We start from the raw sequence: 27,548 nt of genomic DNA, 5'->3' as shown, positions 1-27,548 counted from the left end.
AGAAAGTAAAATAAAGCCTCAAACTACTATTGGTGAAATTATAATAAGATTATACAACCAAAGCAATGTTTGTGTGCTATAATATCATTATTATATTATATGTTTTACCGTCTAAGTGCCATCAGGCCTAGATCAAGATCAAATCAGAACTAAACTTAAAGTGATAGTCTGTAAGTTGTCTTTGGACAGGCGCTATAACACTTTATACAATGCATCTGGTTCATCCAATGTACAGTAATTGCTATGTCCATGAAATTAAATAAATTGAATTGTTTCATAAAGTCTAAAGATTGTGTATAATTGACCGCCTGGTCGTGTAGTAGATTCAGGGTTTCTACAGACAGAAGCAAGTCAGATTTAAAGGTGCATTATGCAACTTTTTATGGGGATAATTTGACCTTTCAGTGACCCAGCAGCTGTTTGTGAAGCAACAATTTTAAAGAAGCAATGTTGCGCAGTTATCTTTATCTGAATCTTTAAGCTAATGTGACATAACATAGGGAAAAACTATGGGAAAAAGTTTTTCCCACTTGGAAAATCCAAATGAACGCTCGCTCATCTGGGGCAAACGATTGGGAAACGAAACGAGTTTCCCGACTTCTGCACCTGACTGTGGACATTTTTTTCTTTTATCGTCTAATGTGAGATTTTTGGTTTAACATTGACACTTTTTTGAGTTTTGTGTGACTGTCGTCCTCGGAGTAACAAAACTGTGAGGGAAATGCCTGACATCAATGCAAGCAAAAAGTACATTTACGTGATTTTTTAAAAACTCACAAACTACTGTTTAGCTTTTGAGATGCTAACTAGCGCTAACCAGTGATAAAAAACAGTTCACCCACTTTCCCAGATAAAAAACTATCTATGTCACTTCCTGTCCAATAAGGAAGTGAAGCTATAAACATCACAAAAATGGTCAAACTAAAGAAAGATGGGTATTTTTCTTTTTTTTAGTGAAATCCTAAATATAATTGAGTTAACTGTGTTTTATCAATTGTGTCATATGCACTTTAATGCTTTGTAATGCCATTTTTTAAAAACCTGAAAATAATACTATGTTGTGATGCCACAAATGCAGAAAACAATCTGCAAATATTTAATTCCTGAAGACTGTCAAACATTTCCTCAGACCACAGCTAAATATGTTTTAGACCATAGTTTTGGTATTTTTGATTAACTTATACAGTAAAGAAATGTTGAACTGTCTCTCCTCATTTTGCAAACGAGGAGTGAGAGAGTTTAGGGGCTTATTTTGTAATCTTACAGAATATCACTTTAAAGGCTTAACTACAAAAAGATGATTTAAATAATCTCTAATTACAATAGTAAGTAAGTCAGTAAGGTCTAAAATTGCAGATGACCCTGAGTCCATCTCAACAAGTCCATTTACATAGACCTCTGCACATATACTTTGCAGAGTTTCCCAACCTGGGGGACGGGGACTTATTTCAGATTGAGAAAAGAAGGCGAAACTGAGAAGTCTTTCAATTATTTTCAAAGGGAAGTTAAATCTAATTATGTTGTTCAGTAGGATGTTTGAAATTGAGTGTATTATAGTTTTCCTTTTGAAGAGAAACATTCTACAATACTGAACGATCTCTATTTAATGGGTCACTTTGTAGAAATATTTACAGGATCCTCGAGGAGGTAAATGAGTCTGTGAGATTGTGTGGTTTAATATTGTACATTGCAATGTTTGCACAAATATTGTTGTGTCATGTAAAAGCAGAGCATGAGTTCACTTATGTCAAGGGTGTGTTCATGTGTGATATGAAGCTCACAGATTGCCTCATACTGTGTATTTCCTGGAACTTTATGGCATGAGCAGAGGTTCATGGAGCAGGCAAACATTTAGGAAGAGTACCTTTATCTCTAAAGTAAGTAAAAAAGTATTTGGGGGAGGGAGGAACAGTTGGTGGCCATAATAGCTACAAGGAAACTGTGTGATTCAGATGTTTGCTTTTGAAATAATGTAATCTAACAGATACAAACAAATCAATAGAGCTGAAGAAGGAATTTCCAAAAGAGTAGTGAGGGGGAAAAGTGTGTCTTGAGGCAAAAGTAACGAGTTCAAACAGTTTTACAAGTAGTTTGTTTCTAGACGTGGGTAGTACTCAGTTATATTTACTCAAGTGCATGTACTTAAAGGGACTATACAGAGTTTAAAAATGTCAGAATTATGTATTTTCCTCCCCCAACATGTTCCAACAATGTCCTAATGTGTAGAATGAGCTCAGACCTGTTCACCACAACTGCCTCTAAAATCCTGCACTGTCACTCACAAAAGGGGTTAATTCGGGGCCGAATTGCCGCCATGCACGAGCTTAATATAGAAGGTACAGTTACACGTATGACCTGAGGTGGCAGTAGTGAGTATAAGATGGCAAACTTGCATCTAGCCCCTTTAAGTCACTTTTTGAAACTTTTGCAAGTAGTTTTTTCATACATGATTTTTATTACTACATAACATTAAAATGAAGTATCTGTATCTCACGCCACTTAGTAAATCTAATTGACAAATCTTCATTTTGACACATCAAAAAGTGTTTTGTTACTTAACTCTTCATAATGATTTATTTTTAAAGGTTTTGATTCTCATGATTTACTGAAACGCTTTTCACACTTCTACACCAAAACAGTTACTCATTACTCACACTCAAGCAAAACTTTCTCCAAGTACTTTTTTACTTACTTGAGTAAATATTGGGTCAGTACTTTTTACTTCTACTTGAGGGGAATTATCTTAAATTAACACTACTCGTACTTGATTATATGTTTTGGCTACTCTACCCACCTCTGTTTGTTACGAGGCTGAAATTGCTCTTCTCTCTTTGCCAGAACCTCCTACTAAAATAAAATAAATCAACAAAAACTTTGTAACCTCAGTGGGACTCTTTCGTAGAATTATTCACCGTAAGTAAACAAATGCTCAACGAGGGCAAGAGTACTCGCCAAAAGATAGCAGCAAAAAAGACTTTCCTCTGAAGCAAAGTATATATTTCAGATGAATGTGAATAATTATTACGACATATATCTACTGGAGGCTGGACAGGGGGAGGTGAGCAGAGCGAAGGTGCAGTGAAACTAAAACTGATTCACTGAGTGTGAGCCTCACAGTGCAACAGGTGAATGACCCGACCACACGCGGGACAGGGGAGCATAGGCCGGCGTGGGGACACTTCTATTTAAAACTTACAGTAACAAAGAAAGCAAGCTCTCTGAAGCAATGGACCCCAAATTGGAATCCCTCAAACAATCGGGTAAGTGGCTTGTTCCTTTTGTATCGCTGAATGAAGTGCCTTATCACACCGGCGCATGATGGGGAATAGCCTGAGATGATTTCATTGATTTATCTGGCTGGAACAAAAGATCATTCAAACAGAGGAGGACAAGAATAGAGCTTTGTGCGCCACTAATTAGCTGAGGTTTAATCCAGGGCTGGCGAGCTCTGAGTGTGGAGTCACGCTGGCCTTCTGAGTTCGTGAGGGTTGTTCATATCACCTGGGTGTTATCTCTGCAGCCCTCTTTTATAACCTCTGCTACTAAGTGCACTTTTACTACGCAGGGGTCAAGCAGGCTCATTCTGAAGAGGCAATAGCTTAATAGTAAGGTGTGGAGTTTTTAAGAATTCAATGATTTCAGTGACATTTTATCGGTCACAGCCCTTCTAACATGTCATCATCGTCAAACTGTGATTTAAGACATCATTTTGCATCAGAGCGCAAACCAAATCACCTACCTTTCATATGGGATCTCGATACAACCATCTGGGCTCTGGGCAGGCAAGGAAAAGCAGGGTCAGATCAATGATTTGTGGCAGCCACATCTGGAAAACCAAGAGAGCAGATGAATGTTAGTAACAAAATATGAAAACAATGAAACATCCTGTTAATTATTTCTGATTGTGGTTTCATTCTAACCAATACACTGTTCGTTTTACTTCACATAAGACTATTTTTGATTTTCAGTAAGTGATCATATATATATGAATTAATATATATATATATATATATATATATATATATATATATTAATTCATGCAGTCTTTATATTTGAAGAGTTTAGTGGAGCTAGGGTAGTGCTGCATGTCTATGGTAACTAGTAGCCCATCCATCCATTTTCTTCTGCTTTATCCGGGGCCGGGTCGCGGGGGCAGCAGTCTCAGCAGAGATGCCCAGACTTCCCGATCCACACACACCTCCTCAATCTGTTCTGGGGGACCCCGAGGCGACACCAGGCCAGCTCGGAGACATAGTTCCACCAGCGTGCCCTGGGCTTTTATGGACAAAGACGCTTTACATTGCACTATTCGTTCACTCCATACTCGATGGTGGTAAGCTACTTTTGTAGCCACAGCTGCCCTGGGGTAGACTGACGGAAACAAGGCAACCAGTCTGTGCCATCGGCCCCTCCGACCACCACCAACCACTCACTCACTACATTCGCTAGGCTTCCTGGTGTATCCCAATCGTTCTCCCATCCAAGTCCTGCCAGGCCCTTCCCTGCTTAGCTTCCCAGGTCTGACGGGATTGGGCATAGCAATGGCGGTATGTAGGCTACTAGTTACCATAGACATGCGCTAGCCTAGCACTAGCCTAGCACCAAAAAAAAATGAGGCCCTATGTCAAAAATCCTGAAATATCCCTTTAAGTTAAACCTCTTAACCCCCACCTGAACCGAGTGCTTTGTCTCCTGTTCAGCTTTACCCACATCTAAAAACTTCTTGACTGGAGTGCAACAGTGTAATGCCGCATTTGAAAGCTATGACTTACAGAACTGATCCGAACATTTTTGTTATATTGTTGCTAGTTTTTTGTCGCTCTTTTGTGTCTTTTTGTTGTTGTTGGCATTCATCCTCGTTGAATCCAATATAATGGCTTTTTAGGCTTTCATTTTAGCACAATTCATTGACTTCTAATGCTTTTAAATGCCCATGGAAACCCTGTTGATACCATGAGCAAGTTCTTTAAAAAAAATAGGAAACAAAACGCACAGCTCGTGCCAACCAGCCTTCTTCCAGACACGGACTCATTTGGACTTTCTAATCCTGACATTTTGCAACAGTGGGTCAGTGACCTCATGGCGACCTCATGGCTGTTATTTATAGTAGCACCTGCCTGTACCTGTGTGGTCTGTGTCTGTGGAGCACAATGAGGTGTGAGAAGCCACTCAGAGGAACACGTAATGATCTGTGCAGCGGAGCAGCACAACTGGGTCACAGCCAGAGAATCTGACTCCCCAGAGAGAGTGAGCTGTTAATTCAGGCACAAAACATTACATCTTTGCATGTCACTTTCGGAGTTCCAACTGGCACGAGGACCGGGGTGTAGACTTTACTGGCAAATACATGGGAGAGGATGCAGAAAAATATTCAAGTACTCGTAAATAATAATACCTACAAGCGTCGCAAAGTGGTGCACAGGCATTTTTCTTTTTCAGTGCAGGGAAGCAACTGACCCAGAAGTTTAAGGATCCATCCGAGCTCCCTGACAGTGTCCTTGAGCAACACACTTAACCCAGACTTCCCACCATTGTCTCTGTGGATGACTTTATTCTTTGCTTCACTTTATTTGTTTATTTTTCGAGGACAGGGCTCATTAATGAACAGCACAGTTGTGTAAATACGGCAGATTTATCCATAGGTAACTTTTCATTCATAGTCCTCATCTGTGTTGATGGTAACGTATTACAAAAGTAACAAAAATATATTACTTTTTTCAGTAACTAAGGACTTTATCGGGGCTAGACGCAAGTTGGCCATTTTATACTCACTACTGCCACCTCAGGTCATACGTGTAACGGCAGCTTCTATATAAAGCTTGTGCATGACGGCACTTCGGACCCAAAGTAACAACTTTTTGAGTGACAGTGCAGGATTTTAGAAGCAGTTAGGACATTAGGACATGGCTGGAACATGTAGGGGGATGAAAATACTTAATTTTAATATTTTTAAACTCTGTATAGTCCCTTTAACTAAGGACTTACACAAAATACAGGAAAAATTAGTCGATTCAAGTGCATTTAAAGAAAAAATACCAAACTCCCTCCAAATAAAATACAGCATGGTAAATCAAGTTGGACACTGGTGTAAAAGATCTGCAGTCTGTAGTTACAGTATGTCCTCAAAACAAAACTCAAGAGCATGGGGAAAGCGAAGGAAAAGAAAATCTTTGACTGCACTTTTGCTAAGTGGTATTATTACTATTTTCAGTTCATATTTTGCCAAAAGTAACTCGAAGTAGCTACATTTTGGAAAAAGTAATATGTAATACCAACATATTACAATTTTAAAGCTGTAATCACTAATACAGAATATATTACAATTTGTAAGTAACACGTTTAGGACAAAAACAATTATTCAAAAATACAAAAATGGCCATAGAATACATTATTTGCACCCACCCCAGCAAGTTTTGATCAATGAAAATTTTGTTTTTTTAATGCTGTGCCCAGTGGAGGCAAGTTTGTGTCGTGAAGGGCTGATTTTTTTTCATTGCCAAAACACCAATGGCCAAAACTAAGCCCATAGTAAAGCACCTTTTTTCAACAGATATTAGTGTTGTGCATGACAGATGGCCCAATGGGGTGTTTTGCTGGGAAATGTGAAAATATTGACAGTTTTTCCACATTTTATCGCATATTTGGTCTCAATCCGTCAATCAATCAATCAAGCTTTACAACAAAAAAAGTTGAACAAAGTGCTGTACATTATAAAAATACAATTTGAAAAAGGCATCATATATAATTAAAAACAGATCATTATCACATTTGCAACAAGCGCAACAGAACTATGTGTCAAATGCAGTTATAAACATATTTCTGCCGAAGGTTTTATGCTAGCGGCCCGGATTTGGCCCATGGGCCTGACGTTGCCTAACCCTGATCTGATATGAGAACAAGTATCATTTACTTTGAACTTTTAGGCATCGGGAGTATGACTAGAATCTGGTGAATGATTCATGTTAATAATTAAGCAATGACAAGTCCATCCATTTCTATAACATTTGGAAACCAACCATAATTTCCAATCGCCATGAGACAAAAACAAGGGCAGTTTAGATAAACATTTGTTCTCACGAGGCGCAGTTCCATATCAAACTATACTCTCAGACTCTGTGGCCTCTGCAGTTCACCTCCCCGCTGCTTTGTTTCGTGCACTCCGCTCTGTTGTGCTTTCACGTCTGACCTTGTCTCACTCTCTCTCGCCTCTGCTCCGACACTGGGCTTTTTACTCTCCTCTGCCTCTCTTGTGGCGGCACAAATTGGAGGGGCTTAACTGGCTGTGACATCTCTTAAAATGGATGGCATTGTAGCGGCTCAAAGCACTCAGCCAGGTGCCGCGCTCTTGCAGGCTTTTAGGGGAAGCCAGAGTTCATTTCTATGCAGAGGTAATGAGAGCTTCTGCGGGACGGCTCACGTGGAAACCTGTGTGTTGTAAATTGATTCAGTCCACGCACCAGGTTAAATTCCAAGTGGGACCTTTCTGTGAGGAGCTAACTGTCCCTCCTCAGGGTGCTCCAGTTTCCCCTACCGCCAAAACGTGTATAAACGGGTCTCCTCTGGGGCCAGGCCTCTCCTGAAAATGAGATTCTGGATCTCAGTGGGACTTTCTTGGTGAAATAAAAGGCTAAGACAATAATCCCTGTGGCAGACGTTATGTGCAACCCCTGACGTGCTGCTCCCTCCCACACTGTCTTTTCCAAATCACTTGCTGCTATTTATATCCAGGTTCTTCCGTTTAGCTCAAGAAAAAAGTGTTGATAATTAGAACCTGACACATCTGCCTGTGTGAGGTTTGGTGCTAAGTAACAGCTGGTCTGAAGTTGAAATGTCTGACTGTGTTTCTGTGTTTCTCCTCAGCCCGTATTCGGCGCTACTCAGACGTCATGGCGCTGCCGGACTCTTTCATCCAACGCCAGCAGCTGGACGCCAGTATGGCCGACACCTTCCTGGAGCATCTCTGCCTCCTTGACATCGACCAGGAGCCGATTATAGCGCGCAACACTAACATCATCTGCACTATAGGTGAGGGAGCAGGGCACGAAAGAGCAGAAATCTTTGAATTACAAAACAAATATGACAAGAAAACCCAACAAGCCTAATCTGTCGTGGAAATATAACATATACTGATTCTCGTTTTCTACTCTCATAATCTCATTATGACCATTGACATAATAAATAATAGACTTCATCTCCTCACTCCTCCCCGTTTGCCATAATGACCACGTTTGAGAGAGAATCTATGGCGGATTTACAGACTCCTCCTACCCTGCTGTGATGGAGCATGTTCCTAAAAAGGGCATAAGGGCGGGATCTTCACTGTAGACTCGGCTCTCGCGTGACGTGTAGTTCGGTCGTAGCCGCACCTACGCCATTAGCGCTCATGCTAACGCCCTGTCAATCAAAGTCCGGCCCTCCTTAGTATACAAGATTATCACAGGACAAAATCTAGCTATAGAAAGTTCCAAAAAATTTGAAACCAGGCTTTACAGTTGCTGAAAACGTATGTAAAGTGCAAGGCTTTCTGCACAAATCGGCACAGTGGTACAGTGATTAGCGTTGGTGCTTCCCACCTGGACGGGACCTTCTGTGTAGAGTGTGCATGTTCTCTTCAGGCCTGCGTAGGTTTCCTCCATGTACCCCACTAAAACATGTACAACAGTGTTAGAGGTTAACATTAAATCACTATTTATCATACTGGGTCAAGCTGTACACTTGCACTATCTCTGCCATAGTCTTGACTGTGGTGTTCAGGCGCCCACTCTCAGCCACTGAATGTTTGCTTGAGTATCAGTATGACGCTCAGAGAGGGTATTTATCCCTTTTCCGTGGAAGCATAGACAGACTTGAATGGTAGGACAAGCGCAATGTCTCGAATTCATGTCTCCGGGTCCCGCACCGATGGTAAACAAACAACCCCTGTATAAGACATCCAGACTGCTGCCTATTTTTCATCTATCCTCTCGAACACCATTGTTATTTCTCTAACAAACAGGCCAGAAGGAATCTAGTGTGTGAGTAAGTGAGTGGTGGTCGGAGGGGCCGATGGCACAGCCTCGCCTCCGTCAGTCTCCACCCCAAGGGGCAGCTGTGGCTACAATACCACCGTCGAGGATGGAGTGAATGAATGATGACTACAGTGTGACACTTTCAGAAACTTGGTAACACAGGCTTGTAAACGGCAAGCCATTATTATTATCATTGATTTCTTTTCTGAGTTTTGTGGCGTTAAAATACAATAGTTCGGCATTAAAAAGCATTACATTTGTCTTGCTTCTGCCTGTAAAAACCCTGTAGAGGCATGGAGGGTGACATGTCTTGCCCAAGGACATACACAGGATTTGGGATCGAACAGTTACCGGTCAGAGAGTTTGTATCGGCAGCATCACAGAAGGCTGGAGGCAGTAGTTTGGAGTTTGTTCTGAGTTTGATATCAGAGAACGGCAGCCTGCAGAGTTGTGAGCCACTGCAGTCTACACGGAGTCAGGCCTGGAAAAAACAAACACAGAGGGGGCTGATTTTAACATTAGCTCACATTATCTGGCTCCAAGAAAAACCTGAAGTGGCAGTAGTGAGTAAAAAAAATGACCAACTTGCATCTAGTCCCTTTAAGCTCAACAACTTTTGGTAACACTTTATTTTACAGTACCCTTGATACATTGTACCTAACTAAATTTAGTACGATGTAACAATGTGTAATAACTTGTACCTATGGGTTAGATACACAATGGAACAATATATATTTGTAGTTTGTAGGTACATGATGTAATAAGACAATTCTAACCCTAACCTTGTGTCCTATTACATTATGTACCTACAAAGTACTACAAAGTTATTCCATTGTGCATCTAACCCATAGGTACAAGTTATTACACATTGTTGCAGAGCACATTACGTTGTACTAAATTTAGCTAGGTAAAATGTATCAAGGTAATGTAAAATAAAGTGATACTCAACACTTTTTGAGGGACAGTGCAGGATATTTTAGAGGCAGTTGTGGTGAACAGGTCTGAGCTCATTCATTGCTGGAACATGTTGGGGGAGGAAAATACTTAGTTTTAACATTTTTAAACTCTGTATAGTCCCTTTAGCCTCTTAACCCCCACCTGAACCGAGCACATTTTCTCCAGTTTGGCTTTACCCAAATTTAAAAGCTTCTTGCTATTTGGAGGCTTTTTTCCAAATAGCAGCAAAAACAAGGCTGAAAACGTACAAAAATGCAACACAAAATTGATAAAAGAGCGACGAAAACGCAACAAAAGAGCGACAAAAACGCAACAAAAGAGCGACAAAAACGTGGCAAAAATATCGCAAAACCAACACAAAAAAAGCAATGGAAAAATAACAATGAAAAGTCAACAAAAACACAAGAAAAAAGCTGCAAATCATGGCAAAAACGTGACGATCACTTTTGTAGGCCTTAGCTTTCAAATGTGCTCTCCAGTCGAGAAGCTTTTAGATTTGGGTAAAGCACTTGGTTAAGGTCGTGGGTTATGAGGTTAAGGCGATCCAACAAAATATGAGAGCATGTGCTGACTTTTTTCTTGTCTGGCAGTATAATATGAATCTTCCACTGATATTCATTTCTTGTCACTTTCTTTCAGGTCCCGCGTCTCGATCGATCCCCAAACTGCAGGAGATGGTGAAAGCGGGCATGAACATCGCTCGGCTAAACTTCTCCCACGGCTCACACGAGGTGGGTGCAGTCTGCGTTTTTGTGCAAGCCTCTAGGTGCTCCGTGCCGCATTGATCTTCTGTCTGTCTGCCTCTGCTGTCTCACAGTACCACGGCGAAACCATCAAGAACATCCGAGAGGCCGTGGACACCATCACCTCTGACCCGCTGTACTATCGACCCGTGGCCATCGCGCTGGATACCAAAGGTCCAGAGATACGCACCGGATTAGTCAAAGGGGTAAACGCCATATGCCTCATCATCTCAGCAGAACTAATTGAGCCGTCACATGAAGTCAAGTGGAGCAGCCCCCGCTGACAGAGGGAAAAACTCAATGTCAGATAGAATTTGTTTCTCTCATCATTATATGGATGAGTTCGCTCTGTTCAAGGTACACTGATAGTTGAGGGATGCAGTCAGTAAATAAAGCTTTCCCTGATATACAAGACGAGGAAAATACAAGGTACAATAAAGTATGTGTGTGATGGATAGTATTAAAGGGATATTTCAGGATTTTTGAAATAGGGACACATTTCCTAGTTGTCCAGAGTGTTGTTGATTTCTGGAGATATATATATATTTTTTAATTCATGCAGTCCTTGTATTTGAAGAGTTTAGTGATGCTAGGCTAGTGCATGTCTATGGTAACTAGTAGCCTGCATTAAAAACAGTCTGACACGAGCACAGTGCACCTGATCACTTATAACACCAGACTATCGATATAAATGTCTGTGTTGACTGAATAATTTTGCATTTAGAATAACTTATATTTGAGCAGCATCAGCTTCCTGGTTGTAAGCTACGCAGCGGCGGAGTGATCTGCTCGGTTACAGGATCTACAGTAGTTTGTTTACCTGCGGCCCGCGTTACAACATGTGGAATTCACAAAGGAGCTTTATACAAATCAGATATGGTAACGTTTGGGGGACTACCCCATGATTTTGAAGAGGTTTTTTAATTCAGGCTACTAGTTACCATAGACATGCGCTAGCCTAGCACTAGCCTTGCACCACTAAGCTCTTCAAATATAAGGACTGCATGAATTTCATTCCTTGGACTGGGCTTAATCCCACAGGGGTTCCGAAACTTTTCAGGCTGTGACCCCCAACAGACAAACAACTCAGGAATCTCCACTGGAAAATGTAATTAGCATTTTTAAGCATTTCAGTTCCAAAACATTTAAAATTGTGTTAGTTATTGTTTAATTGGATACTATATGTGGCTTGATTTCACAACAATATACTGTTTTCAATCAAGAAGTAAATTAAAACCGACAACATCGAGCCATTTGTAGCTGCTCCGTTGTGCACATCATGCTCCACCAAATGAACGACTCACACACCCACAAAATCTCCACTCTACTTAATTCCATCTGCTTTTGAGCCACAGTGTGTTGCTGCTCGTGTGTTGTGCAGAAAGTGGAGGAGGAGGTGGAGCTGAAGAAGGGCGACCGAGTGCGTGTGGTGACCGCGGAGAGTGAGAAAGACAAGACGGACGGCTCAGTGATCTGGGTGGACTATCCCAGTCTGCCCAAAGTCCTGGACAAGAACGGCATCATCTACATCGACGACGGCCTGATCGGACTCAAAGTGCAGGAGATAGGTACAGGGCGGCACAGACAATCACTATTAACAAATCGAAATGATCTCTAAGTATATAAATGATGCAATACCTTAAACATATATACAGTATGTCTGGTTTAGAATGTGCACTGTGGATTAAGTGCATAGCCACATTTCCAACACTCCGCTGTGGGTGATGTGTATAGCCAGTAGTTCCTTCTGACAGATGTCCAAACACAACAAATTAAAAGCTAAATTCATTAAAATGTTGACGCTGTGTCACATGTGCAGTCGGGGTCATTTAGACAGAAGTTTATGTAAATTTGCCAATTAGCTACTTGAATTTCTTTTGTTTTGTTTGCACTGTTTGTCCCCCAGTTTGAAGCATCACACACTGCTTTGCACATTCGTTCCAAAACAACTCCACACTACACGTTTGCTTTTGTGGGGGCAGAAAGCAGCGGTGTGATGCCGTAATTGCAGAGATGATACGGACTGAATAACGAGTGCTGAGAGTCAAGAGTCAGAGTCAGGCGGAGGTGACATTACAGCGAAATAGAGGAGAGGTGAATAACAAACAAGCCAACAGATACTTAAAGCTATCTTCCAGTTCTAAGGCATTGAAAGTTATAATGGAGAAACAAATTGCAATGGCTGCCAATCTGAAATCTTTTGTGGAGAGCAAAATACACTGCCTGACCACACAAAAAAAGGTCACAGGCTCAAATATTTTGTTGGGCCACCTTTAGACTTCATTACAGCAAGCATTCACAGTGGCTTTGTTTCATTATGTGACCTCAGAGCAAAGCCTCCTCCAGCACATCCCAAAGTTTCTCAATAGTGTTAAAATCTTGCCTCTGTGGCCAATCCATGTGTGAAAATGATGTCTCACACTCCCTGACCCACTCTTTTTTACAATGTGAGCCCGATGAATCCTGGCATTTTCATTTTGGAATATGCCTGTGCCATCAGGGAGGAAGAAATACTCTGATGGAACAACCTGGTCATTCAGGATGTTCAGGTCGTCATCTGATCTCATTCTTTGGGCACATAGTGTTGCTGAACCTTGACCAGCTGCAGCAGCCCCAGATTAGAAATAGTTACTAGGGCCCGACCGATATATCAGCTATCGGGCAAAATCGGCCGATAAAAAGGATCATATCTCCGGGACCAAAAGTGATAGAGACTTCCCGTTTTCTGCTCAGTCAGAGCTTTATAATGAGCCCTCCCACAACTTCCTAAGTCTCAGAGGAGCGGAGAAACATTACGGTGAAAAATGATTGTACACCTATTTTACATATTTCAGTTCGGAACCATATAGAGACTTACCGTTTTTTGTTTTGGAATCTACTAATTTTTGTCTTTCAAACAAGACAAAACCTCTGAAGTAACTGCTAGACATAATTATACAGCGCCCCCTGCAGTCACAGTTCAACACTGGGCGGCACGGTAGCGCAGCGGTTAGTGCTCTAGCTTCACAGCTAGAAGGTCCGGGTTCGATTCCCACCTGGACGGGCCTTTCTGTGTGGAGTTTGCATGTTCTCCCTGTGTCTGCGTAGGTTTCCTCCGGGTACTCCGGTTTCCCCTACCACTAAAAACATGCACAATAGGCCAGGATGAATGATGTGTGTGAGTGAATGTATGGTGGTGGTCAGAGGGTCCGTTGGCGCAGACGTGTGTAGTCGCGAAAGCGCTTCTGTCAGTCTCCCCCAGGGGAAACTGAAGCTACAAACGTAGTTTACCACCACCGAGAATGGAGTGAATGAACAATTGTCTCATGTAAAGCGCTTTGTGACTATGTCTGTGAAAGGCGCTATATAAATAAAGATCTTCGTCTTCTGACACATTTAGTCAGGACAGTTCTAAAATTTGGCCAAAAATATCAGTGGTGCATACTGGTATCGCCCAATCAAAATACCAGATTATTGTATAGTAGTTTAGTTTACTGTATCGAAAGGACAATGTGCAGTTACATTAAAAACATGGCTGCACCAGATTTAGCACTATGCTAATTTCTGATAGTTCTATATATTTCTATGATAGAAACCTTTACTTTATAATCAATGCTTAACTTAAGGCGTTTTGAGAGATTTAAAAAAGTAACGTCAAATTAAATTACTTACATCGGCCTTTATATTGGCTATCGGCCATGCCAACCCTCTTCATATCGGTATCGGTATCGGACCCGAAAAATCCATATCGGCCGGGCCCTAGTTACATCCAGGTGGTGACTTTGTTGGAGTCAGGCAGTGTGTCTTGACTCCATTGGGTCTTAATCTTATTAATATAAAATCTGAAATGCATTTGATTATGGTATTATTTACTTACCTCTTAACCCCGCCTTAATCAAGTGCATTTTCTCCAGATCAGCTTTACCCAAATCGAAAAAGTCAGCCTGAGGGGCACCTCATTTGAAAGCTAAGACCTCCAAAACTGATCTAGCGGGATCTTTTTCCCCACATTGTTGCCGCCACTTTTTTTTACATTTTGCTAGATTGCTTTTATGTTGTGTTTTCGCCATACACTTTAGTCACTATTTTGTCACTTCTTCATCACTTTTTTGGATTTGTTTTTTCACTTTTTTGTTGCTTTTCAGTTGCCTTTTGAGCCTTTTTTGTTCCACTTTCGATACATTTATGTCACTTTTTTAATCCCTTTTTCATGGCTTTTTTTTGGTCAGATTTTGTTACTTTGTCATCAGTTTTTTGTTGCTTTTCTGTGGCTTTTTTGTTCCATTTTTGATACTTTTTTGTCACTTTTTAGTTGGATTCTCGCGACTTTTTCCACCTTCGTTTTCGTCTCGTTTTAGGTGCTATATTTTTTCAAGAAGCTTTCAGATTTGGAGAAAAGGCTGGGGTTAAGGCGTAAAAACTCCAAAGCGAATACTCTATACAACTCTCCTTTGACTTTCGCTTCTCTTGTGTCCCAGGTGAGGACTGGGTGGACACAGTGGTGGAGTCGGGGGGCGTGCTGTGCAGCCGTAAAGGCGTGAACCTCCCCGGGTGTGACCTGATCAACCTGAAGGCGGTCAGCGAGCGAGACGAGGCTGACCTGAGGTACGGCGTGTCCCAGGGCATCGACATCGTGTTCGCCAGCTTCATCCGCTCGGCGCAGGACGTTAAGGACGTGCGGAAAGCCCTGGGTCCGTACGGGCAGGCCATCAAAGTCATCAGCAAAGTCGAGAGTCGCCAAGGAGTCCAGAAGTAAGTCCTGAAGGAGAAGAAGGAGAAGAAGACACATGTATTGCATCAGTGAGTTATTCCGAGAGAGCAAGAGGATGTGGTAATGAGGATATAACAGTTTTTATTAATCCCTGTTTGTAGTGACGGTGAGTGACACGCGTCGACTCAGAGTTTTACGCCGCTGTGATGTGCAGACGGTGCCAGACTCAGTGATCTATGTCCGCCACTAAAACATCTGACACCATTTGTACAGCTTTCACAGACACTTTTAACTACGGCTTAGTTTAAATGGGATTTTAAATGGGGTCATAAATATTGCAGTGTACACGATTATCTGGCAGAGACTATGATTAGTTATGCTCGATGGCACTGGAGACAGAAGGCACTGGGACTGTTTGGTTTTTATGCTGTAACATTTGTAAAGCTTTAATCTGCAAGTGGCTTGTAATTGAATATTGTGTAGGATTGCACTAAACGTAATTAGCATGACTGATATAGAATACTGCTGGGGGCCAATATTAAGGCGGTCCAAAATGTTATTAACCATCCATCTAAACCTCAGAACTAGGTTTAGTTTAGTCTGGCCTTAGCCATCCATAAACTCCGGTCTATTATAATTTCCCTACATGTGACGTCTGGGTCTGATCTTAGTGGCCGCGTTACATCGGTTGAATTTCAACCATTCAGCGAGCGGGGGAGGCGGGGCTTGTAGGTGACGTCAAGCATTTGCGCCGCATTTGTAGGTTGTAGTTTGGCAATGGCGGCGGATACGAAAGTAATGGAAGCTCTTCAATCCGTCCTGGCTCGGCTCCCAAATATCCAGAAATTGAACCTGAAGCCTTGGAATGTGCAAGGAATGCCCCGAAGAGTTATGACAGAGTTATGATAGAGTTATGATAGAGTTATGATAGAGTTATAATCAATAATATAGAGATCAATAAAGTATCATCTTATCTTATCTTAATAGAGTTATGATAGAGTTATGATAGAGTTATGATAGAGTTATGATAGAGTTATGATAGAGTTATGATAGAGTTATAATCAATAATATAGAGATCAATAAAGTATCATCTTATCTTATCTTAATAGAGTTATGATAGAGCTATGATAGAGTTATGATAGAGTTATGATAGAGTTATGATAGAGTTATGATAGAGTTATGATAGAGTTATGATAGCTACTTCATTCACTCGGGCGCATTATATACGTCACGACCAAACGTTAGCAAAAATCAGATCCAATTGTTTCAAAGGAGTTCACCCCTCCCACCTGATAACGGAGCTCAATTGTGAAGATCCAGACCCTTGTACAGAAACGCAATGAGTACAAGGGTATGGTAAAATCAGGCTAGGTTTAGTTCAAATGCTTGTACAATGTTAAATGCCAGATGTTGTTTCTCTTCAAATGTAGTCTATTATATATGAAGATCAGACACAAGAGTTATACATATCTATTATTATATTAATCATGCACAATGCAAGCAGAATGCTGTTTGTAGCAGCTGTCAACATTGACAAGGCATAGGTGTCATGACACAGGTAATTTATTGATTTTGTTCATAAATATCATGTTTATGTTTATTCTACATATAAATAATAAACTTCAAGAATCAAACATGTCTAGGTTTCCCATTGGCCATATTGGTAATGTTGTGCATCATTACTCCAGATAGATATAAGTCCATTTGTGTCGTCAGATCTATAGCCTTTCTATACTGACATCATTACAAATACAGGGCGTAGTACAAAGCAAGCCGAGGTTTGCATTTGCAGTAAAACATTCTCATAGTGGATGTTTATGTATGATGCCCCCATTATTTCTACAGCAACGTATAAGACATGACCAGCTGCGCCCCTTCCCATACATTCACCAGTGCATGTCCGCGTCCTCATTTCTCTAATCTTTGTGTGTCAGTTTTGAGGAAGTCTTGGTGGCGAGCGACGGAGTGATGGTTGCCAGGGGCGACCTGGGCATTGAGATTCCAGCCGAGAAGGTGTTCATCGCTCAAAAGATGATGATCGGCCGCTGCAATTCTGCCGGGAAGCCAGTCATATGTGCCACGCAGGTCAGCGGAAAGCACACATGCACTGGACTGACTTTGCAGTGTTTAGAACAGAGACATCTTCAGTTTAACAGTATGTTGAAAAATGTCCAATGAAAGATTCAACGTAAATATAAAATACCCCCAAATCAAAACAGAACACTGAACAACAGGCCAACACGGCCGTATGTTGTAAAGTGACTCATCATTATTACACAAATCATTTCTATTGATCATACAAATTATCATATTGTCATTCCGAGACTCACAACAATTCCAACATCCATTTCAGAAAATTGGCGAGGCTCTGTCTCTCTCAGCACAGTCCATTACTTCACTCAATCGTTTAATCTCTGCAGGCCATTTGTCTGGAGGGATATAACCACACTCCAAAACACTCATCCTCTATTGCTTACAGTAACCACTGGCTTTAGACAAGGTGGTGCTAAATGACAAAGTTGATCGGCTACTCTCCCCAAGATGAAGCCACTTTGTATTATTTATTAAGGACATTTTCAAAGGCTTCTAGAATACTCTATGTTCAAATTACAGTGTTTACACGCATTCATTTGTTGAATATGAATAATTTTAAACCTGTATATAAACCTCCTGCATGTTCTTTTCATTCATAACTTCCTGTTGGCCAGTGTGGGGTAATAACTACTTCCTGTACACATTTTATTGTTAATTAAAGATTTAAAAAACAAAAATGTAAGAACAAAACTTAAATAAGCGTCACGTGTATGTTTCATAATAATTATTTCAGATAATAGCGATATTTTTTGTCAGCGTTAACATTAGCCTCAATGCTAAAACAGCGACAGTTACAAACACAGACGTCTCCTCCAGGGAAGTCTCTACATCCTGAGTAACGTTTTTACCATGCAATAAGTAGCTGCATGTTTTCTGCAATGTACTGGTTAAATATTTATTAATGTTTAAGAAGTGCACTGTAGTCAGTGAATATGTTTGTTAAGTGATGATGTCATCACTATAATGGGATGTAGCTGATTTTAACCTGCTGTAGAGCCGATATAATGCTCTTTTAAAGCATCTGATCACACAGAAATATAACTTTACTCCAGATTTTCCTCAGTAAATCTTTTCTGACATTAATTATCATTTTTTTCCCCCATAAACAATGAATGAATGAGCATTCCAATGAATCTTTGGAACGCTCAACAGTTTGGACCTTGAAGAGGCTTATCATAGTGTGTGATGACAAAGGTCCCATAGAGTTCAGATGGTGATGTCATATCGCTAAGCATCATGGGATTTGCTGCAGGCTTTGACATAATAAACTAATAAATGGTAGTTGTTCCACGGCTTTATCCTCCACTTTTTATACTGTTTTTAGCCAATGTTAGTCTATGGAAAATGTTTGCTAGTACCCACAAACATGGCGGATTTCCATGGTAACAGTGAATCAATCTATAACATTCCTTCCCAAACACTATAGTGCTTTTAATCCATAGATGTTGGAGAGCATGGTGTCACACCCGCGGCCCACTCGAGCAGAGGGCAGTGACGTGGCTAACGCGGTGCTGGACGGAGCCGACTGTGTGATGTTGTCCGGGGAGACCGCCAAAGGACAGTTCCCAGTGGAGGCTGTGGCCATGATGCACTCGGTATGACTATTTTAGTGTGGATATACTGTAAGGAGCCACTGCTATTATTGGCACCCATGATTTAAAAAATGAATGAAATAAAATTGAATAATGAATGAGTAACTAACAGATAAATAATAAAATACTAAATTAATAAAATACGGTGATGGTGATGTGAGGTTATAAAGGCCAGTTTACAAACTACGGCCAGTACGACTGGGAGCTTGTAGTAGACTCTGACCAAGATCCAACTCATTTATGCAATTCTCTAGCAGTGTTTCAAGAACATTTTTAGGCCACAGTCTGCAATCATGTACAGTATTAATCAAGTTTGAGATACGACAAGCATGATACTTTTAAATTATTAAAATTACCCAGGTTTTCTTAATAACAATGCATTTAATCTACACTAACCCCATCTTTTTTACGTAATAATTTGGTAATTCTAAAGCGATGCTGTGTTATAAATAAAGATGTCATTACATATCTGGACTTCTTTGTTCTGTTTGTGCACCTTCCAAGCCCATATTTGTCAAGGTGCCAAACATTAGTGAAGGGTTCTGTATGTGTGTATCTGTTTCATCACATCTGGCTCACTCTGATGACTCTCTCAGATCTGTAGGGAGGCGGAGGGAGCCATCTTCCACCAGCAGCTGTTCGAGGAGCTGCGGCGGCTCACCCCTCTCTCCTCTGATCCCACAGAGGTCACCGCCATCGGGGCAGTGGAATCCTCCTTCAAATGTGGAGCCGGGGCAATCATCGTGCTCACCACCACTGGAAGGTAAACACGCACACATTTACTATTGTTTTACGAATAGGTCGATGTTTAAACAATCAAAACATATTCATGAAGGACACAGGACAAAAGATAAGGGTTCAACAATCCTTGTTTAGTTTTCAAGGTGTTTTCTTCTTTTCTTTCTGGTTTTTAGTTTTTCAAACTATTTAATTTGGTACTCTGAAGAAAGTATAAAACAAGAGCCCTTATTACCCGTGCTCAGAAATATTAAAAAGGTAAAGTAACACATGAAATGGTGCCAGCTGAAAAACAAGTGCTGGTAGCCATAGAAACTGATCCCTCATCCAAAAGTTGAAAATCACAAAAGCTGGTCACACCTCGGCAAAAAGACAAAAAGAAATGTCATGGAAAACAAAAAAGGCTCATCAGCTAGCACGGTACGGCTGATGTACACAAAAACCACCAAGTCCGGAGATGGGCGTGACTGAGAAGAAAGCGCTTCCAAAAGGTGGCACTGCTCAACAAAACCCCCACAAAAATAGCAACCCATATATATATATATAACCAGTTCTCTCACATCCTTTGCATGTAGCCCCTCTGACTAGGGTTACTGGAGTAGTAGCATTCCAGAAAAGTGCAGTTCTAGGAACAGCAAAGTTACTGTGCAGAACCCTCAAGCTCCCAGGCCTCCTGTAGAGAACCCGAGCTTGGAGGAAAAAGAGAGAAAGAGTTTAAAAAATATACATATATATATATATATATATATATATATATATATATATATATATATATATATATATATATATATATATATATATATAATAGCAACAATATATTTTCCCTGCCAAAACGATTAAAAGAAAACAAAACACCAAATTATCTCCAAAGAAAAAGAAAACAAAAAATACTCAAAAATACTAAGGCAAAAAAGTTAATTGCCTTAATCAGAGCTTTACTTGTATAGCGCCTTTCAGAGAAAAAAAATGAGAAAAATAAAAAATAAATAAATCGCCCGCAATCGCCAACATGTATTCTTGTGATTACTAGGCCTGGAGCCTGTAATTGGCCTAACCACTATGGTCAATGCAAATGTAGGTTTTCAGCCCAGAACAAAGATGTTGATTGGACCTTATAGCTGTATTCCTTGAATGTTTTTTGTCATGTTTTTTTCCTCTGCTTAAGAGTGGCCCACTGTGAAATGAGCGCCCCCACTGAGCACAATAAAGACCCCTCTCCTCAATTATAGCACTAGATATAGATATAGTGTACTATGTACATGCAATGACTAGTCCGATCACCGCCTTATTAATCACCAGCTATAGGGAATTTCTTTAATAGGTTGTTGAAAGGTTTTAGAAATGTACATAAATTGTACAGGTTCAATATGTTTGCTTTTATTTTATTTCACTTCATTATTAAGCACAAATAATGCTTATAAACATTCGAGTGTAGCGTAAACATCCCTCTCACAGGCTAAAGAGCCTTTTGGATAGATTGTTACAGCTTCGTGTCAAATGTTTTTTATCAGTTTAATCAGACCTACCCAAGCAAGAAACCTCACACTTTTAGCACTAAGAGCAGCAACGTTTTCACAGGAATTAAGGATAATCAATACTCTAGAATTACAGCTTTTCAGGCAGCAGCTCGAGCCAAACAATCAGCGCATTTTTGCTGTCACTGTTGGCAGCGTTACAACAACAAAAAATGCTCGAACAGAGAATGAAATTAAAATTCTCATTTCACCAAAAGGAATTCACTTCGCACTTACTGACAACTCATAGCTCCCTTTTCTTACATTGTACCATTTTCAATGATTACTTTGAACTGCTCTGACCTTAGCTTTGTGCTGTATCCAACAAGGACTAGACTTAAAATCTGACACTTTCCCAGGAGTCCTGTGCATTCAGCTCGTACCTCCAGCTCATATCAGTGTGTTTCCATTTCTATAAGAAGCCACAGCCAGCTCTAACATGTGCTTCACAGCCAAAGGGTCCCAGGTTCAATCCCTGGACAGGTACTCCAGTTTCCCCTACCACTGAAAAAACATATACAATAGGCCAGGATGAATGATGTGTGTGCGGGAATGACTGATGGTGGTCAGAGGGACAGCTGGTGCAGATGTGTGCAGTCGCAACAGCACTTCTGTCAGTCTCACCCAAGGAAACCTGAAGCTACCACCACAGAGCATGGAGTTAATGTATGGCTGTCCCATGTAAGGCGATTTGTGACCTTGTCTGTGAAAGGCGCTATACAAATAAAGCTGCTCTTCTTCTTCTTCTTCTTCTTCTTCTTCTTCTTCTTCTTCTTCTTCTTCTTCTTCTTCTTCTTCTTCTTCTTCTTCTTCTTCTTCTTCTTCTTCTTCTTCTTCTTCTTCTTCTTCTTCTGGGGCGACCCGTAAGGAGCAGTGGTCGACGGCAGTGCCGCGCCCGGGGACCCATTTCCATGAGGTGGAGCCAGGCTGATGGTCAGAATCGCCTGGCTGGAGGATTCACCTATTGCACATGTTTTTAGTGGTATAGGGAAACCGGAGTACCCGGAGGAAACCTACACAGACACGGGGAGAACATGCAAACTCCACACAGAACTTCTAGCTGTGAAGCGGAGGCGCTAACCGGTAGAGCGGGTCTCATGATCCGAAGGTCGTGGGTTCGAATCCCAGCTCCCACAAATGCACACTATCATTGTGTCCTTGGGCATGACCCTTCACCCTGCTCAGTTTAGTTTAGTTTAGTTTATTTGTTTATTCGAGCAGTTAACAGGTAGAAAAGCGCTATATAAGTTGAGTCCATTTACCATTTACCATCAAATTCATTCTTTCCTTTTTTTCGTTTTGCTGCTGACATTTTATTGTTGTCTTGTATTCAGGATAGCGTGAAGATTTGGGGCCTCATATCACACATCATTGTAGTATGGCAAAAAATTTAATGCATGGCCCCCACAAGGATAATAAAGACAAAGCTTCATATTGTCTGCAGTGTCCGATACTCAATGTGATCTTCTTTAATGACACTGTACTGTATCACAATTTAAGAGATCATGCTGCCAATGGCAAGGCATTTTAGATTGTTTTAAACCGTTGAATTCATTTTCATATCTGCAGTATAACTGACATTTCAACTCTATCCAAACTATACTAACCTTGCTTCCAATTGCAGATCCGCGCACCTGTTGTCACGGTACCGCCCTCGCTGTCCCATCATCGCGGTGACCCGGACCCCTCAGGTAAAGCCCCTAAGAAACAGAAGTCACCATGGTCTATGACATCACCACCAGCCCCAAAGGCCGTTATTTAAAAATGTGTTGCACATAAAGCAAAATGAAACAGTAGTAAAGATGTGTCTTCTGCAGTAAACAAAGAGCTGAAACTCACTGTGTTTCTCTGAATGAGCCAGCAGCTCCAGATGGCTTTGATTGACGCTACTGAGGAGCTTTTTGTTCTGGCGCAGCTGTTTGCAAAATCTTACTATGTGACACACATTGTAGCTACCGGTAATTAATCCAATATTCATTCACACTACTTCACTGCATTGTCACTGATTTCTGTCTTCATCCATGTAGCTTCTTATCAATGCTGTAGTGTAGTGCGTTGTTGCCAAGACAATCTAAAAATAAAGTTTGTTTTAGAAAATGTAATTGAAGAAGATGTGAATAAATGAAAATGTATCTTTCAGAAAATCAATAAGTTTTATCATTGCGAGATAAAGCCACCGAATTACATGAACAGGTGCAATTTAGGAATGTTATAGCTCAGTTTTGCTTAAATATCAGACCTTTTTCTATTATATAGAGACCTGAACGCTTTATAACTTACAGCCTGCATTTGACGGTTGTATATTTTTTTTATCCTCACATTTGCTCCCAGATCTTCTCACATGGAAAACTCGATGTTAGTTCTATAAGAGCGTCATTGCATTATTTATCTTGTGTACAGTGTGAAGCCCATTCAAGCAGGAAAAGCACAAACAGATTCCATGACACAGTAATTATTTAATATAATTTTACTCAATTTACTGAATACTCATCTTGAGGCATAAGTAACATAAATTTACAACGGATTCTTGCATTGTCGTTCGTCTAACCTTTCTATTAAAATGCAACAAAAGCCACATCCTGCTCCAGAGAGAGAATCCCTGCTCATAAAACTTTCATAGCGCAAATGTGTGCAAACGTGCAAAAGACATGTGCAAGGAGAGAATCGTTTCTAAATGTCTAAACATCCTTAGCGCGCGGGCAACCTTTTAAATTTTGACAAAGTCCTTTTCCATCATAAAAATGGAAATGATTTTTTGTATTAGCTCTCAGGCTGTAGATGAAGTTAGTGGAGCCAAGGACATCATTTAACAAGTAATGTGTTCCCTTAAGTGACATAACGTTTGGAAGAGGTGCTATTAGTTGCTTTGAAAACATGCGTTTCCAATGACATCATGCATAGTTCCGGTGGCCATTTTGAATACTGAAGTAGCATTATGCAGTACTGCAACATGTAATAATATCTCTACTCAGGATCAAAATGAAAGTAAAAAACAGTAAAAACATGGCCCCAGAGATGCACGTTTATGTGATATTAGCAGTAAATGTGGCAGCTCTGTCTGTCGAGCTACAGCAGAATTTACTGAAGATCTGCTTCACTCTGAAGACTAAATGGACACATCAAAGAGAGAATACAGAAAATCTTTCTCTGTGATTTTTACAGTTTGTCATGTCAACAGAGCCTCAGTCTGAGCTCAGTGTTTAAGCTGCTCAAGGTGTTAGCATGCTACCGGTTAGCAACTGTCAATCAACTGTCAATGGCTTCAACACGATAAACACATGTGTGGCTCACATCTATGAACACTGATGAAATACTACAGTAACAGCATGTTGTATCCAAGGCTAGATGTTTATGGATAATGCAAGCCCAATACTGGGTTATGGGTTGGTGTTACGCTATTACAGTTATTTTCATGTCTTTTGAAAGCAAGTTAATTCTGTAAAAGCATGAAGTATGGGACAAATAGATACCTCTTCTCTATGTGATAAAGCGCCCATCTTCAGTTCACTGTTCTGTGCCTCAGGTGGCCCGTCAGTCACAGCTGCTGAGAGGGGTGTTCCCTGTGCTCTTCCACCCTCTGCCTGCTCCAGTGTGGGCCGACGATGTGGACAACAGAGTCAACTTTGGCATGGAAATAGGTCAGTGTCGTCTCTGAATTGACTGCAAAATAGCCATATTTATACACAAAGGACTTGAGTTTAGAATGTTTGTCTTGTTTTGACTAGTTTTATTGAGAGAATATACTCAATAATCAGCAAAAATATCCTACACAGTGCTATTTAGGGGTTAAGCCTGCAGCCCATATACTTGCTTTGCTGTTACACTGTCGTACGTTCAAATCCCAGCTACAATTATTGGCTTCATGTCTGTCCAATAACAAAGCCTATAACCAAAAACAAATCATAAAAAGGATAATGTTATTGAGACAATATTACTTTCGTTAAAGAGATATTTCAGGATTTTTGACATAGGGCCTCATTTGCTAGTTATCCAGATTTTTATTGATTTCTTGAGAGAGATATATTTTATTCATGCAATCCTTATATTTGAAGAGTTTAGTGGTGCTAGGCTTGTGCTAGGCTAGCGAATGTCTATGGTTGCTAGTAGCCTGCATTAAAAACCTCTTCAAAATCATCAGGTAGATCTCCAAATGTTGCCATCTGTTTCTTAGAAAGCTCCTTTGTGAATTCCACGTATAGTAACGCCGGCCGCAGGTAAACAAACTACTGTAGATCCGGTAACCTCGCAGATCACTCTGCCGCTGCATAGCTTACAACCAGGAAGCTGATGCTGCTCAACTAAGTTCTTTTAAATGCAAAATGGTTATATTTAAAAAATATTCAGTCAACACAGACATTTATATTGCTAGTCTGGTGTTACAAGTGATTTGCCTCAGATGCACTGTGCTTGGGTCTGTTTTTAATGCAGGCTACTAGTTACCATAGACATGCACTAGCCTAGCACTAGCCTAGCGCCTCTAAACTCTTCAAATATAAGGACTGCATGAATTAGAACAAAATATATATCTCCAGAATCAACAGCACTCTGGACAACTAGGAAATGAGGCCCTATGTCAAAAAATCTGAAATATCCCTTTAAGATGACTTTGTATCCTCTCTGTGTGGAACAGGGAAAGCCAGAGGATTCTTCAAAGTTGGGGACATGGTGATTGTGGTGACAGGCTGGATCCCCGGGAGTGGACACACCAACATCATGCGATCAGTCAATGTCCCTGAATGAGAACCTGTTTGAGGACTTCAACTTTGAACGCTTGTTTTTAGCCGGTGTGTAAACATTGTACAGTTACCTTAATCGGGGGACATCCGCAGTGCTTTTTTTACTTTTACTTTCATGCAGAACAAAAATAAATGTCAAACGATTTAACTGTTGAATGTACCAACACCAATCCATTTTTTGGCCATTGCCTTACTCTACACTGTTCCTTTGTTGGGCAATTTGGATATACTAGTGGTTCTCAAACAGTTTAGTCTCGTAAACCAGGGCAAATACTAGTTAGTTCATTGTTGTGTTCTCAATCTGTACTAATGTTAGTTCACCACAGTAGACCTTTGTTTCATTTTAGTCTGCATGCAAAGTTTGAGAATCACTAGTATACACTAAACACTCCCAAACACTCCAGGCCACTTTCATCATGTTACTTTTCTATCACTTTTAACATATGAGCGTACCGCAAAAGTATTACCATCACAAACAGTTCTGTTAAGTGCTCAGATTATACACTTAACCTTTAACGATACTATACAAAAGAGACTAATTCCCTGATAATTCCTGCATATTGTACAGTGGATACCTCTTAATAAAACCAGTTCGAACAAGAGCATGTATTTTTTTTTTTCCACCAGGTCTTTACTGTTTCAGACGCTAATTGAATATGAATGTCGTCTCTGTGCCATTGTTGGGCCTGATTCTAATTGGTTGCTTTAAGAATCTTGTCTCGTCTGCTCTGGACTTGTCTCCCAGGCACCATAATTAGTCTTCAGCTATTTAGGAGCAGAGCATGTAGATGTCCTGGACTGTTCAACCTTTTTAGAATACTTTTGGACACAAGTGGTGTTTTATGTATGTCTAATGGGTGAGGCACTGCATATGACAGAGTAGGAAAGAGTTCATAAAAGTAGTAATATAGTAATTGATATTATATCATAATAATGTACTGCATGTTTTCTTTAATCTAATATTAGGGAATAAGGCAATTTAAAATAAATAAATAAATTTCATTTTAAGGTTATTAAACAGGATGATGGGATGTATGACAACCACACCATGCTGTATCAACAGTGTGTAAGGCTAAGATTGGCGTCACATGACTTAAATATTCAGTAATCACGAGTCGGCATTTGACCGACTGGATACAAATATCAAGGATCTTGCTGTATGTGATTAAAAAAAAATCAGAATCCATCATGGACATCTATGAGTAAACTAATAATAACAGTAGAATAGGTTAGGGACTGAAGGATTTGCAGTCAGTAAACACACTACACATAAGCATACAATACCAAAAACAGCTATAATTAGGAAGTGCATTACATTGCATTCATGAGACTATAATCATAGCAAGTAAAATAATCTAGAAGTAAAATATGTATCACTGTAAACAAATACATGTTTTAAATTCAAGTCAATCTAGCCCATGTCAAAGATATTTCCTGTTTGCAGTGAGGGCTGACCCAGAGCAGCAGTGTTGTGTA

General features: G+C 40.4%; 1 protein-coding gene across 1 annotated transcript; it reads left to right on the top strand.

Moving 5' to 3' along the window:
• Positions 1-7,865: 7,865 nt before the first annotated feature.
• On the top strand, positions 7,866-26,230 carry pklr (pyruvate kinase L/R). Its single transcript, XM_079562303.1, has 11 exons — positions 7,866-8,025; positions 10,605-10,696; positions 10,783-10,914; positions 12,090-12,276; positions 15,166-15,439; positions 17,333-17,483; positions 18,935-19,087; positions 19,681-19,847; positions 22,961-23,027; positions 24,860-24,974; positions 25,967-26,230. The coding sequence occupies exons 1-11, from the start codon at positions 7,887-7,889 to the stop codon at positions 26,074-26,076; spliced, it is 1,587 nt and encodes a 528-aa protein (XP_079418429.1). The 5' UTR covers positions 7,866-7,886; the 3' UTR covers positions 26,077-26,230.
• Positions 26,231-27,548: the final 1,318 nt, after the last annotated feature.

This window comes from Gobius niger (assembly GCF_951799975.1).
Source record: "Gobius niger genome assembly, chromosome: 8".
In the NCBI taxonomy this organism is placed as follows: domain Eukaryota; kingdom Metazoa; phylum Chordata; class Actinopteri; order Gobiiformes; family Gobiidae; genus Gobius; species Gobius niger.
This window is presented reverse-complemented; position numbering and strand designations above follow the sequence as displayed.

Bases quoted from the DNA above. Each gene is read 5' to 3' on its own strand.
- pklr (XM_079562303.1), top strand. From the start codon at position 7,887: ATGGCGCTGCCGGACTCTTTCATCCAACGCCAGCAGCTGGACGCCAGT. The intron at 10,697-10,782 runs GTGGGTGCAGTC...GCTGTCTCACAG, and splicing joins TCTCCCACGGCTCACACGAG to TACCACGGCGAAACCATCAA. The intron at 10,915-12,089 runs GTAAACGCCATA...TGTGTTGTGCAG, and splicing joins GCACCGGATTAGTCAAAGGG to AAAGTGGAGGAGGAGGTGGA.